The 14894-nt window shown below is 46.1% G+C and overlaps 1 protein-coding gene across 1 annotated transcript in view; it reads right to left on the reverse strand.

Annotated features, from left to right (window-relative positions):
* Positions 1–14894, reverse strand: part of TOX4 (TOX high mobility group box family member 4) — a 45561-nt gene that overhangs the window by 19590 nt on the left and 11077 nt on the right. Inside the window, exon 3 of the mRNA XM_058181448.1 lies at positions 1313–1555. Within this exon, the coding sequence (XP_058037431.1) occupies positions 1313–1555 (243 nt within the window). The remainder of the gene's footprint in view (positions 1–1312; positions 1556–14894) is intronic.

A 14894-nucleotide genomic window follows, 5' to 3' on the forward strand; every position in this document is an offset into this window, starting at 1 on the left:
CAAGGGCATGAGTTTTAGTGTGTTTTTATTGTTTTTGTACTGGGCTTTTATCTTTGTAACCCTGCCCAGAGTGCTGAGAGTCAATTGAGCGGCCATATAATTTTTCATAAATACAGAATTCCTGTCTGCCAGCCCCTTTCTCCAGCCATTTACTGGGATCCATTGAGGACCAATTCCTGCCTGTGTCAAAGGCAGAGGTGAAATGTAAAATTTGTTACTACCGGTTCTGTGGGCGTGGCTTAGTGGGGGGGGATGGTAATGTGACTGGGTGGGCATGGCCAACTTTTTTTTTTAACTTTCAAAAGCATTTTTCTACAACCTTGATGATCAGGCAACTCAGCTGGGATTGCCAGAGGAAAAAATGCTTTTAAAGGGTTCTGACAATCCCAGCTCTGCGTGATCATCAAAGGCTTTTTTTCACTTTTAAAAGCATTTTTTCAGCTGAAGAAAAAAATGCTTTTAAAAGTTAAAAAAAAACAACCTCTGATGATCGCGCGGCTCAGCTGGGGCGGGGGGGCAGGGATTTTTGCTACCAGTTCTCCGAACCATCTGCTGCCATCGCTACTGGATCGGGAGCATTTCACCCCTGTCAAAAGTCATAGCATAGCTCCCCAAAAGTGTGTCTTCACAATTTCCACATTTTTCTGGAGGTCCTCTCTGCCAAATTGAAGGGCTGATTTTTGTTTTCATTGAGAAAGGACAAAAAAAATTTAACTCTTAATTTAACCCTTTTTAGCAACAGCACTTAGACTTATATACCACTTCACAGTGCTTTACAGCCCTCTCTAAGCGGTTTACAGAGTCAGTCCTCTTGCCCTCAACAATCTGGGTCCTCATTTTACCCATCTCGGAAAGGATGGAAGGCTGAGGCAACCTTGAGCCTGGTGAGACTCGATCTGCCAAATTGCTGGCAGTCCGCAAAAGTAGCCTGCAATACTGCATTCTAACCACTGAGCCACCACAGGTCATAACCTTAATCCAGGAGTGTCAAACGTAAGGCCCGCAGGCCGGATCCGACCTGTGGGGTGCTTAGTTAACCTTGAGCCGGTCAAGATTGAACTGGTGGCAGTTGGCAGTCAGCCTGCAATACTGCATTTTAACCCCTGCGCCACCACAGCGCCTTTTAACACTCAATTTTAATCACTGGTTTTATGTTTCATTAAAAGTATGATGCTGCTGAAAGATGGTGTGAATCAGCATTTAGAATAGCTTTCCTAAATGAATAAACTGCGGTCGTATCAGCACCAGAAAACCACCTTCCCCTTCCTTTGTTCCACCTCCCCAAACCACGTTGTTAAGGTGTTTGGCTTACCATGGCTAGCCCACCACTCAGCAGCCCACCCCCTTGTTCCATAAGACCATGGCTAATGCCCACAGGTATGTCAAGGGCCTGAACCCCATATTGGGCCGAGAATGTGGCATCGGGGGCAGTTACGGGGTCACCCAAGTCCTCAAAGTGCCCAACCACGTCAGAAACAGCCAAGGAAGGGTCGGCGTCCAGGGCAATGGGTGGAATCTCGAACTCTTCGTCCCCCAGACTTGGTGTGTGGAAAGTCTGCGCGAGGCAAAAAAAAGAGAGAGAGAGAAAGAGAAGGAAGAAAGTTTAATTCAAGCCAGGTTAGGTTGCGCACCTAGTTCAGACATGCCTAATGCGGTAAGTATCCCCCAAAAACTTGAGATTGTTTCTAAATGAACATTTTTTAAAAAAAAAAATTTAAGTCAAGCTGTGTTTGCATTTTTTAATAAGTATTATTATAGACATCAGGGGGAAAAACCTGAATTATTAGCAAAGTTGCATTTACTAGAAATTAAACGGACAACATACCGTAAAAGCATCTTATTTTAGGATCCAGAGGTTTATTAGAATTTGGAGCATAGCAAACATAAGGAGCTTACACCACAATCACATTGTAATGAGGACCAATTGGGCAACCAATTGAAAGGGATGGCTTGAAGCCCATTGGCCCCGAACTACATTATATGCCCTAATCCATGGTAAAATGTAAAATTTGTTACTACCAGTTCTGTGGGCATGGCTTGGTGGGGTGGGGGGTAATATGACTGGGTGGGCATGGCAAACTTTTTTTTTCTTTTAAAAGCATTTTTTCTACAACTTCTTCGGCCGAAGAGGTTGTAGAAAAAATGCTTTTAAAAGGCTCCTCTGCCGATCCCAGCTGAGTTGTGTGATCTTTAAAAGCATTTTTTCAGCCGAAGAAAAAATGCTTTTAAAAGTAAAAAAATAACCTCTGATGATCATGTGGCTCAGCTGGGCATGTGGGGTGGGGAGGGGGACAACGATTTTTGCTACCGGATCTCTGAAACACCCACTGCATTGCTACCAGATCGGGCGATCCGGTCCAAACCGGGAGCGTTTCACCCCTCCCCTAATTCCACAAGCACCTGACTTTCAGGATTCTGCCTCGTCGTCATACCATGTTCCCCCGAAAATACGACCTACCCCGAAAACAAGCCATAGCCTAATTTTCACACCTGCGCCTAATATAAACCCTACCCCAAAAATAAGCCCTAGTTAAGCCCCGTCCACCATCTAGGTGTATGAGGTGGGCCGAGACGCAGGCAAAAAATCAAGCTAGGGTGCGGGATGAGGGTGCAGCTGCCCCATGTGTCCCACAGCCGCTTACCTTAAGATTAAGGGAGGCCGCAACAAGGCCTCCCACACCCGGACACCTGTTGCGGCGCTGCCCAAGTTCTTCTGCAGCCGCTGGCGGCCAGGCGCCATGTGGCGCTTTGAGCCGGTGCCACAGCTCGTACAACACCACATGGCTCGTCGTGTCGGTGTCCCCATTCGTGCGCGCCAATGGCACAATGCATCGCACAGCCTCCCGGCGCAAGCAGTGGCAATAATGCAACAACCGAGCGGCGGCACCAGCACAAGTGGCTACAGAAGTTGGGCAGCGGCATGATAGGTGTCAGGGTGTGGGATGTATGGCTGCGGTGATCGGCAGGTAAGTGGGTCTGACATCCCCCGAAAATAAGGCCTGGTGCTTATTTTGGGGCTGAAAAGAGAATTAAGACCGGGTCTTATTTTCAGGGAAACACGGTAGCAACCGGGGCAGTTTTCCCTTCCTTCTACTTCAATATTTCAACATTAGCACATACTGCTGGCATTAGGTTCCTCATTTCCAACGGCCCCAATTCCCTTCATCCTTCAAAACAAGGAACTAAAGATAATGGGGAAAAGGGATCCACATACTGAGACATACATGCAGGTTACAATTTCAACAGACGGATTAATATTAAATCAATTCTAGGCCTTACAAATACCTATATATAAGCCTTTATCAAAGAGCACCAGGTCTTACTTTATTTTTCTCACCCTCCCGAGCTCCGTTTTTGCTGGCAGAGGGTTGCAGGGTGCCATTGCAGCCGAAAATGGAGCTCAGAATTCCATTTTCACTGGCAGAGTGCTTGGGCCACTACAGGTGCCCGTGACACGAGTGATGTTGAGCTGGCCATGCCCATCCAGGGCCCCCAAGGTCAAACACAACCCTCAACGAAATCGAGTTTGACACTCCTGGTCTAGTGGATAAGATGCTGGTCTAGAAGGCAGAAGACAGGGAGTCCTAGTCCCACCTTAGAGGCGTGAAAGCTGGCTGGGTGATTTTGGGCCTATCACTAGGAGACAGTGAGTTCTAGTCCCACCTTAGGCGCGAAAGCTGACTGGGTGACCTTTGGCAAGTCATTCTCAACCACCTCACAGGGCCCGTTTTCGCTGGCAGAGCACCTGGGCCACCACAGGCGCCCCCAATATGAGTGACGTCGAGCTGGCCATGCCTGAGCTGACCACGCTCATCCTGGCCCTCAAGGTGAAACACAACCCTGATGCGGCCCTCAATGAAATCGAGTTTGACACCCCTGCCCAAGGACCAAAAGCCAAAAGGACCAACTCACCCTCATTCCTTATATTTAGCAAATGGGCATATAGGTTGCCGTCAATGGGTGAAACTCGGCATTTTATAGAATCTGCAGAAGGCCAAAAAAGGGACGCCCGAATATGAAAAGCTGGATATGGTCGCACGTTTCCTAGGCATTCAACGCAATGCCTAAAGGCAAACCGGCCAAGTAGAAAATACTCCGGCTAAAAATGACATTCTATAGACTTCTTTGTTGCAATAAATAGGTCAATACTGTTTCTTCCTTCTTCTTTTTTTCCCCCCAGTAAGAAAGTCCGGTAATTTATTTTGCATTGCTTTATTTTCATCTGTGTGTCTTTCCTACAAAGGGATTAGGATTAGGGCAGGGGTCTCAAACTCGATTTCATTGAGAGCCGCATCAGAGTTCTGTTTGACCTTGAACGGCATGGGTGTGTGTGTGTGGGCGTGGCCATAGTGGGTGTGTGGGTTGCTGGGGGTGGGCGTGGCACGGGACTTGGGGCACCTGTGGTGGCCAAGTGCTAATTTGGCCCCCCACAAGTTGTGAATGCTCCAACACTGGAAATTTTTAAGATGACGTTGGATATCCATTTGTTTGAAGTGGTGTAGGGTTTCCTGCCTAAGCAGGGGATTGGACTAGAAGACCTTCACGGTCCCTTCCAACTCTGTTATTCTATTCTATTCTATTCTATTCTATTCTATTCTATTCTATTCTATTCTATTCTATTCTATTCTATATTGCAGGTCAACAAAGATGATTTAGAGGACTGGAGGCTAAAACATATGAAGAATGGTTGCAGGAACTGGGTATGTCTAGTTTGATGAAAAGAAGGACTAGGGGAGACATGATAGCAGTGTTCCAAAATCTCAGGGGCTGCCCCAAAGAAAAGGGAGTCAAACTATACTACAAAGCACCTGAGGGAAGAACAAGAAGCAATGGGTGGAAACTGATCAAGGAAAGAAGCAACTTAGAACTAAGGAGAAATTTCCTGACAGTTAGAACAAACAATAAGTGGAACGACTTGCCTGCAGAAGTTGTGAATGCTCCAACATTGGAAATTTTTAAGAAAATGTTGGATAACCATCTGTCTGAGATGGTGTAGGGTTTCCTGCCTGGGCAGGGGGTTGGACTAGAAGACCTCCAAGGTCCCTTCCAACTCTGTTATTATGTATTATGTATATGTAGTTCCCTAAGACCCCCTCTCACTCTCATTATTTCCTTCCTTCCTTCCTTCCTTCCTTCCTTCCTTCCCCTGGATTAGGGTTATGAGCCGTGGTGACTCAGTGGTTAGAATGCAGTATTGCAAGCTACTTCTGCTGACTGCCAGCAATTTGGCAGTTCGAGTCTCACAAGGCTCAAGGTTGACTCAGCCTTCCATCCTTCCCGAGGTGGGTTAAATGAGGACCCAGATTGTTGGGGGCAATAGGCTGACTCTGTAAACCGCTTAGAGAGGGCTGTAAAGTCTAAGTGCTATTGCTATTAGGGTTAAGGTTAATTTCATGACTCTCTTTTCACACTTGGCCTGAATGGTTCTCGTCTTTCTGCATAACGACTAGGTATTTAGATACAATGCTTAAGAAAATTATATAGCATATTAAAGTAACGTTTCACAACCACCTCACAGGGCCGTTTGGCTGGCAGAGCACCTGGGCCACCACAGGCGCCCCCAATATGAGTGACGTCGAGCTGGCCATGCCTGAGCTGACCACGCTCATCCTGGCCCTCAAGGTGAAACACAACCCTGATGCGGCCCTCAATGAAATCGAGTTTGACACCCCTGCCCAAGGACCAAAAGCCAAAAGGACCAACCCAACCTCATTCCTTATATTTAGCAAATGGGCATATAGGTTGCCGTCAATGGGTGAAACTCGGCATTTTATAGAATCTGCAGAAGGCCAAAAAAGGGACGCCCGAATATGAAAAGCTGGATATGGTCGCACGTTTCCTAGGCATTCAACGCAATGCCTAAAGGCAAACCGGCCAAGCAGAAAATACTCCGGCTAAAAATGACATTCTATAGACTTCTTTGTTGCAATAAATAGGTCAATACTGTTTCTTTCTTCTTCTTTTTTCCCCCCAGTAGGAAAGTCCTGTAATTTATTTTGCATTGCTTTATTTTCATCTGTGTCTTTCCTACAAAGGGATTAGGATTAGGGCAGGGGTCTCAAACTCAATTTCATTGAGAGCCGCATCAGAGTTCTGTTTGACCTTGAACGGCATGGGTGTGTGTGTGGGGGCGTGGCCATAGTGAGTGTGTGGGTTGCTGGGGGTGGGCGTGGCACGGGACTTGGGGCACCTGTGGTGGCCAATTTGGCCCCCCACAAGTTGTGAATGCTCCAACACTGAAAGTTTTTAAGATGACGTTGGATATCCATTTGTTTGAAGTGGTGTAGGGTTTCCTGCCTAAGCAGGGGATTGGACTAGAAGACCTTCACGGTCCCTTCCAACTCTGTTAGTCTGTTCTCTATTCTATTCTATTCTATTCTATTCTATTCTATTCTATTCTATTCTATATTGCAGGTCAACAAAGATGATTTAGAGGACTGGAGGCTAAAACATATGAAGAATGGTTGCAGGAACTGGGTATGTCTAGTTTGATGAAAAGAAGGACTAGGGGAGACATGATAGCAGTGTTCCAAAATCTCAGGGGCTGCCCCAAAGAAAAGGGAGTCAAACTATACTACAAAGCACCTGAGGGAAGAACAAGAAGCAATGGGTGGAAACTGATCAAGGAGAGAAGCAACTTAGAACTAAGGAGAAATTTCCTGACAGTTAGAACAATCAGTGTGGAAAGACTTGCCTGCAGAAGTTGTGAATGCTCCAACACTGGAAATTTTTAAGAAAATCTTGGATAACCATCTGTCTGAGATGGTGTAGGGTTTCCTGCCTGGACAGGGGGTTGGACTAGAAGGCCTCCAAGGTCCCTTCCAACTCTGTTATTATGTATTATGTATATGTAGTTCCCTAAGACCCTCTCTCACTCTCATTATTTCCTTCCTTCCTTCCCTCCCTCCCTCCTTCCTTCCTTCCCCTGGATTAGGGTTATGAGCCGTGGTGACTCAGTGGTTAGAATGCAGTATTGCAAGCTACTTCTGCTGACTGCCAGCAATTTGGCAGTTCGAGTCTCACAAGGCTCAAGGTTGACTCAGCCTTCCATCCTTCCCGAGGTGGGTTAAATGAGGACCCAGATTGTTGGGGGCAATAGGCTGACTCTGTAAACCGCTTAGAGAGGGCTGTAAAGTCTAAGTGCTATTGCTATTAGGGTTAAGGTTAATTTCATGACTCTCTTTTCACACTTGGCCTGAATAGTTCTCGTCTTTCTGCATAACGACTAGGTATTTAGATACAATGCTTAAGAAAATTATATAGCATATTAAAGTAACGTTTCACAGAATAAGAGAATTGGAAGGGACCTTGGAGGTCTTCTAATTCAACCCCCTCCTTAAGCAGAAAATTTTAGATAGAGCTTGGTTAAAAAAAAAAAAAGATTATACAGAGCAACTATAAATAAATGAATGCATAATTTTTTTTACTTCTCTTGTGTAGCGGAACATAGCCTAGCGAGTTGGAAGGGACCTCGGAGGCCATCTAGTCCAACCATCTGCTCGACCATTTCAGACAAATGGCAGTCCAGTCTCTTCTGGAAAGCCATTAGCAATTTTTGGAGGCAAGTTGTTCCACTGATTCATAGTTCTTACTATCAGGAAATTTCTCCTTAGTTCTAAGTTGCTTCTCTCTCCTTGATTAGTTTCCACCCCTTGCTTCTTGTCCTGCCTTCAGGTGCTTTGGAGAATAGCTTGACTCCCTCTTTTTTGTGGCAGCACCTCAAATATTGGAAAACTGCTATCATGTCTCTCCTAGTCCTTCTTTTCATTAAACTAGACATACCCAGTTCCTGCAACTGTTCTTTGTATGCTTTAAGCCTTTAGTCTAAAAACTTCACACATTCGATAAGATTTTCTAGGCGTTCTATACAGTTCTAGCTTTTCACACATTGCCAGTAAAAAATATATATGTTAGCATAATCGTCATTTACACAATTTCCAGCATTTGCTACCCCTGGATTCCCTATTTCTGTGTAATTACTTTATATACCATGACTACATTTGGGGTTAATCAAAGCAAGCATTCCTGAAGGTTTTGACTAACCAAGCTGTTTTAAATTACCCCTTCCGTTCTAGCAATGGATTGCGAAAGGTCTACGAAGCTAAAATAAGAATTCCTTAACGAGAGGCTAAATTTTTAGGGGAAGGGGTCTTTTGACCTCTCCTTCAATTGGAAGAACCCAATTTGCCCTTGGTATTAAGACCCCGAGAAGGATTCCCCCAAAGCTAAGGACTGGATGCTATTGTAAAAAAACCAAATTTGGTTTCTTTACAATAGCTGCCAACTCTATTATATAATGCCTGCCTGCAATTTGCCATGAAGAAGACAATTGATAAGATTATAAAGTCAAAGTCAACACGCCAATACAAATGCCTCAGCAGGTCACATCATAGTCCACGTTTCTGGGGTGAGTTTAGAATAAAATAACAGGGTTGGAAGGGACCTTGGAGGTCTTCTAGTCCAACCCCCTGCCCAGGCAGGAAACCCTACACCATCTCAGACAGAGGGTTATCCAACATTTTCTTTAAAATTTCCAGTGTTGGAGCATTCACAACTTCTGCAGGCAAGTCGTTCCACTTATTGATTGTTCTAACTGTCAGGAAATTTCTCCTTAGTTCTAAGTTGCTTCTTTCCTTGATCAGTTCCCACCCATTGCTTCTTGTTCTACCCTCGGGTGCTTTGGAGAACAGCCTGACTCCCTCTTCTTTGTGGCAGCCCCTGAGATATTGGAACACTGCTATCATGTCTCCCCTGGTCCTTCTTTTCATTCATTAAACTAGTTTGGTTCACTTCGTGTCTTACCAAGGACCGTTTAAACTTTTCTAGCCCTATTTATAACCCAACATCCGCAGAAACCTGCTGGCACTTCCTTTTTAAGCCGGTGTGGTGAGCAAAGATAAGGAAACCAAACTGAATTAAATCTACTTTACCCGGGCATCAAGTATCTAACTTTACACGGATGTAAGAATGAATTAAATTTACTGGCAAAATTTTAAAAAGCCCCGAGAGAATTACCATGTAAGCAAATTTACCAGGCTTGGGTTCAAGTTAGATGGTCTATTTAAAATCCTGGAGAGCTGGTTGCAGAAGCGGAAGAAATAAAGACGTTGGGTTGAGATGAGAAGATGGATTTAAGCGCAACTATAAGTAAAATGACTTCTGATTCTTACTCAGGGGAAAAAAAAAAAATCTATTTCCTCTTAAGAGCCCAGGCTGCTGCCCGGTATTTCGTAAAACTGCCCTTTTTCATTGGTGCTTACATATGCCCGTCTTGGCTTCCCTCTTCTCCAGATTGGTTCCTGTTTGCCGTCGCAATGCCTTCATTTCGGGATTGGCTCACGCTTGAAAAGCAATTGCCACTCTTCTTTTATGCAAATCTGACATATTCGTACGGGAATCCGTCTCCCTGTTGGGACTTGCGTGGCGATCATTTGACAGGCCACGACACTGGGCCCGCCTACATATCTAGGTGCTTCCTTGGGGTTTGCATCATTTAGCGACCGTTCCAAGTTACAATGGCATTGGAGAAAAGTGACCGATGACTGCCTTTCGTCGCAGCATTCCCCCATTGGTCTTGAGATCAAGATTCAGACACTTGCCACATGACTCGTATTTGCAGCGTCCTGGGGTCACGCAATCCCGTTTTGGGACCTTCTGGCGAGCAACGTCAATGGGGACGCCAGATTCACTTAACAACCGTGTTACTTACTGAGCTGCGGTGATTTCGCTTAGCCCAGTGTGGCAAGAAAGGTGTTGTGGTCCGTTAGCAGCCTGCAGAGCTGGCAACGGAGTCAGACAGCGATGAGGCTGAGGAAGAACATGGGCCAGTCCTGGACACTGGGGAAGGCCCGGAGGAGGGCTCTGCGTCGGAGGCAGAGGTGAGGTCAGGGCCGTCTGGGAGCGATGTGCTGACAGTAGTGAGGCAGAGGAACAGGAGGAGCCTGTTCCTAATGCACGCATAAGAAGAGCTGCCAGAAGGCAAGAGCAGCTCAAGCAAAGAGGGCGACTCGGGAGTAGGGCCAAGAGATGATTGGCCCCTCCCATAAGGCTTAAAAGACCAGCAATGGCGTTTGGGCTCTTCGTCAGAAAACAACGTTGATAGACTAGCTCCTTGTCTTGCTGCATTTAATTCTTGTCGGCATCTTCTGCTTTTGAACTTTTGCCAAGAAAAGCCTTTGGCAGTTTGCCTAATTAGACCAAGGTTGATGAAAAGACTGAAGAATTGTGTTATGAAGAATCTGTTTTGATTTAGTTTGGACGATGCTGAGAATGAGTTAATTCTCAGCTGTTTTAATAAAGTCTGTTTGTTTCTGAACTGAGTACGTCTACTACTACCTACTTGGGCCTGGGTCATAATGAAAGGTCCTAAAACAGGGCAAAATTCACAATAGAAATTCGGGGTTCAACGGTGGTCATTAGTCAAGGACTATCTGTGTCTTTGGCCATTTACCTAGAACTCGTATTCTATGTTTTCACCAACCTCTTTACTTATTAACCATGTGCTCCATTAGCAAGACATAACAAAACAGGTAAAATGCTAATATTTGAGCGACCATCATATAAAAGTCCATCAACATGTATATAAAATTCTCTGAAAAAAACAGTCCTTCTATTCTTATCCCTCTGCCCAGAGTCGCTTGATAACAAGGTGGGTGGCAATGTAAATTTAATAAATAAATATTACGTATTGTCCCAAAGGCGCTTTTTCAGGAGGCAACTGGACTTCCTTCTTTTTTTTTCTTTTGAAGACATTTCACTTCTCATCCAAGAAGCTTCTTCAGCTCTGACTGGATGGTGGGGGAATGGAAAGATTTATATTCCTTGAAGACAGCTAGTCATTTGCGTGCTTTTAGAGGCTACCTGGAGGTTTGACTGCGTCCTCGGGGTCATCTGAGTGCTTCTGGTTCCTGCGGTCTGCAATTTTTTTTCCCCCTGGAAATCCATTCCTACTCCCACACCATTCAAACGGTGTTCATCCCAAATTGTAAAGCTAAAAGTCTGTAGAGATTCTCAGTCATTCAGATCCAGGACACAGATAAACCTCCAAGTGCTTCAGCGACCCTCTAAAAAGGATGCAAATGACCAGCTGTCTGCAAGGAATATAAATCCTTCCATTCCCCCACTATCCTGTCAGAGCGGAAGAAGCTTCTTGGATGAGAAGCGAAACGTCTTCAAAAGAAAACGACAAGAAAGTCCAGGTGCCTCCTGAAAAAAGTACCTTTCGGACAACCATGACCTGGAGAATATCTACAGATTTTTAGCTACACAATTTGGGATAAACACCCTTCGAATTTATGTGGGAGTAGGAATGGATTTCCAGAGGAAAAATTGCAGAATGCAGGAACCATTTGCACCACTCAGGTGACTCTGAGGACACAGATAAACCTCCAAGAGCTTCTATGGCCCTCTTAAAGGGTGCAAATGACCAGCTATCTGAGAGGAATATAAATCCTTCCAATCCCCACTATCCTGTCAGAGCTGAAGAAGCTTCTTAGAGGGGAAGCAAAACGTCTTTAAAAGAAAACAAAAAGAAAGTCCAGTTGCCTCCTGAAAAAAGCACCTTTGGGACAACCATGACCTAGAGGACTGAGAATCTCTACAGATGATGATGTATCATTGTTGTCTTGTAGATGTTGTGGTCCGCCAGCAGCCCACAGAGCTAGCAGTGGAGTTGGACAGTGAGGAGGCTGGGGAGAACAATGGGCCAGTCCTGGAATCAGGGGAAGGCCTGGACGAGGGCTCTGCGTCGGAGGCAGAGGTGGGGCCAGGGCCATCTGGGAGTGATGCATGGATTCCGGAGCCTCCAGAGGCGGACAGCAGAGAGGCAGAGGAGCAGGAGGAGCCTGTTCCTAGTGCACACATGAGAAGAGCTGCCAGAAGACAAGAGCAGCTAAAGCAAAAAGGACGACTCAGGAGTAAGGCCAGGAGATGATTGGCCCTTCCCATAAAGCTTAAAAGAGCAGCAACGGCTCTTGGGCTCTTTGTAGGAAAGCAACGTTGCTAAGATTGTTTCTAGTCGGCGTCTCCTGTTTCTGAACTTCGTGGGGCTTTGTCAAGAAAAGCCTTTGGCAGGGTGCCAAAGAAGACAAAAGTTTGTGATAAGGTCGAAGGATTTTTTCTGAAGGACTTTGTTTTGGACTTAATTTGGATTAAACTGAGAATGAAGTAATTCTCAGCTGTTCTAATAAAATATGTTTGTTTAGGACTGATTGTGTCTGGTAATAACTACTTGGGCCTCGGTCACAACAGTAGGAGGCTTGAGGCATCTGTCAGAGAGAAGTCCCATTTGCTGTGCAACTCGTCTGAAATGTTGGTTGGAGTGTAACTGGGAGCCGAATAGTAGATGGTCTTTGACTTACGAAAATTGGTTTTCCAGAATTTCTGTTTGCTAGGCAAGGCAATGAAGTGAGATTCTGCAACTTTTTTTTTTTTTTTGGCCAAGGTTGGTATAAGTGAACCATTGCGGCTGTTAAATGAATCGCGTGGGTGTTAAGCAAATCCAGCATCCCGCCCCCCCACCACTGATGTTGCTTGTCGAAAGCCAGCTGAGAACATTTCAAAGGATGATCAGGGGACCCCCGTGATGCTACAGCACGTTATAAATTACATGTCGGGTTACCAAGTGCCCAAATCCTGATCATCTGACCGGATCCCAAAGCTGTTTTCTTTCAAACTGGAGTTTGGGGGGGGGGTTTTCTCGAAGATGTTTTGCTTCTCATCCTAGAAGTATCTTTAGTTCTGACCAGGGGTGGGATTCAAAAATGTTAGCAAACGGTGCTCTACCCAATTTTTTTTTATTATTATTATTTTTTTTACATTTATATCCCGCCCTTCTCCGAAGACTCAGGGCGGCTTACAGTGTATGGATGTGTGCGGCTATGGTGGGTGTGGCCAACTCAGCCTCCTGCACCACAATGGGAGGGGGGTGTTTTCGCCCTCCCCAGGCTGCAGAGGCTTTCCTTGAGGGCAAAAACAACCTCTCTCGGGCTCTGGAGGTCCTCTGGAGGCCGGAAATGGATGCATTTCCGGACTGTCAGAACTTCCTGGAGGCCCATATTTTGCCCTGCCCAGGCTCTAGAGCCGTGATGGGGAAGCTTTGACATTCCTGCATGCCAGCCTGCGTGCCGGAAGTGGCACGCGAAACCATCCCGTGAGGTATGCATGGCCCTGCTGGCCTTCGCGCACGCGGGAACGGCGATACCCGGAAGAGTGGCGATCAATCATGCATGCGCGAGCCGGCATCCAAACACCCAGATACTGGCATGGAAGCACGCCCAACGAACAGCTGGCCATCGCGCATGGGCACAATGGCAAACTAGGTCGGGTGCCGGCCTGCGCATGTGTGCCGGAACGCCACTCTTCCAGTTCCGCCACTCCTGCGCACGTGATGGCCAGCTGACCGGCGCACATGTGATCACAGGAACGTGGAAGAGGAGCCAGCGAGGCCACACATTCTTCGCGGGATGGTTTCGCATGCAACAGGTTCGCCGACACTGCTCTAGAGGATATCCTCGAGCCTCCAGGAGGGTGAAAACAGTCACCCCTGACTCTGGAGGCCGGAAATGGGGCTGTTTTTCACTCTCCCCAGGCTCCGGAGGCTTTCTTTGAGCCTCCAGGAGGGAAAAATGGCCTCCCCCCCCCGGCTCCAGAAGGCCTCTGAAATGCACCCATTTCCAGGCTTCCGGGAGGCCCATTTTTCACCTCCCCGCAGACACTGCAGTTACCTGGCATCCAAAACGGGCCACGTGGAAACTCCTGGGAGGGGCGGGAGGGGCCAGCCAGTCTTTGCAACCACTGGTTCAGCAAACCAGATGTAAAATTAGCATCCAGTTCGCCAGAACTAACTGAATCCCACCCTGGTTCTGACTAAATGCTGGGGAATTAAAGCGTTTCTATCCGTCGCCGAAACTCCATAGACATTGGAGTGCCTAGAGGCTACTTCTGCTGCCTGCAATTTGACAGTTCGAATCTCAGCAGGCTCAAGGTTGACTCAGCCTTCCAACCTTCCGAGGTCAGTAAAATGAGGACCCAGATTGTTGGAGGCAATAGGCTGACTCTGTAAAATCGCTTTGAGAAGGCTGTAAAGCACTGGGAAGCGGTACATAAGTCTAAGTGCTATTGCTATCCACAGCACAGCCCCTGCTTCCCATCTGCGCCTTCATCTCGCCAGGGTCTTTCACCTTGGAATTTATTTATTTTTTGGGGGAAACTTCGTTAGTTTTTAACTCTATGGAAATGTCACCCAGGCTCCATTGTTGTGAGTTTGTTTTATTGGGTCAATGAAAAAAACCCCTTGTATCAGGAAATTGTGGTTTCTAGATTTAGACCTAGCACCTGCATCGAAAAGGGAAGGGACGTTTTCTGTGGGTTTGAATGAAAAGATGTGCAGGGCATAATCTGAGATTATGAAGGGCACTGTAAAAAAAAAGGAGTACTGGACTTCATAAACTGGCCCGAATCAGCAATCAGATTCAGCGTCTTTGGCACTTCATGTGGATTAATAAAAGTGATCGTTCAGATTCTTTTAAACACATTTTATTTATTTATTTATTTATTATTTATTTATTTATTTATTTTATTTATTTACATTTATATCCCGCCCTTCTCCGAAGACTCAGGGCGGCTTACAGTGTGTAAGGCAATAGTCTCATTCTATTTGTATATTTTACAAAGTCAACTTATTGCCCCCCCAACAATCTGGGTCCTCATTTTACCTACCTTATAAAGGATGGAAGGCTGAGTCAACCTTGGACCTGGTGGGACTAGAACCTGCAGTAATTGCAGGCAGCTGTGTTTTAATAACAGGCTTCTTACAGCCTGAGCCACACCGCGGCCCATCAATTTGGGGGAAGGGATCAAGAAGGGTCTTCCCAGTGGCAAGTTACATTCATAAA

This window comes from Ahaetulla prasina, chromosome 4 (genome assembly GCF_028640845.1).
Source record: "Ahaetulla prasina isolate Xishuangbanna chromosome 4, ASM2864084v1, whole genome shotgun sequence".
Lineage (NCBI taxonomy): Eukaryota > Metazoa > Chordata > Lepidosauria > Squamata > Colubridae > Ahaetulla > Ahaetulla prasina.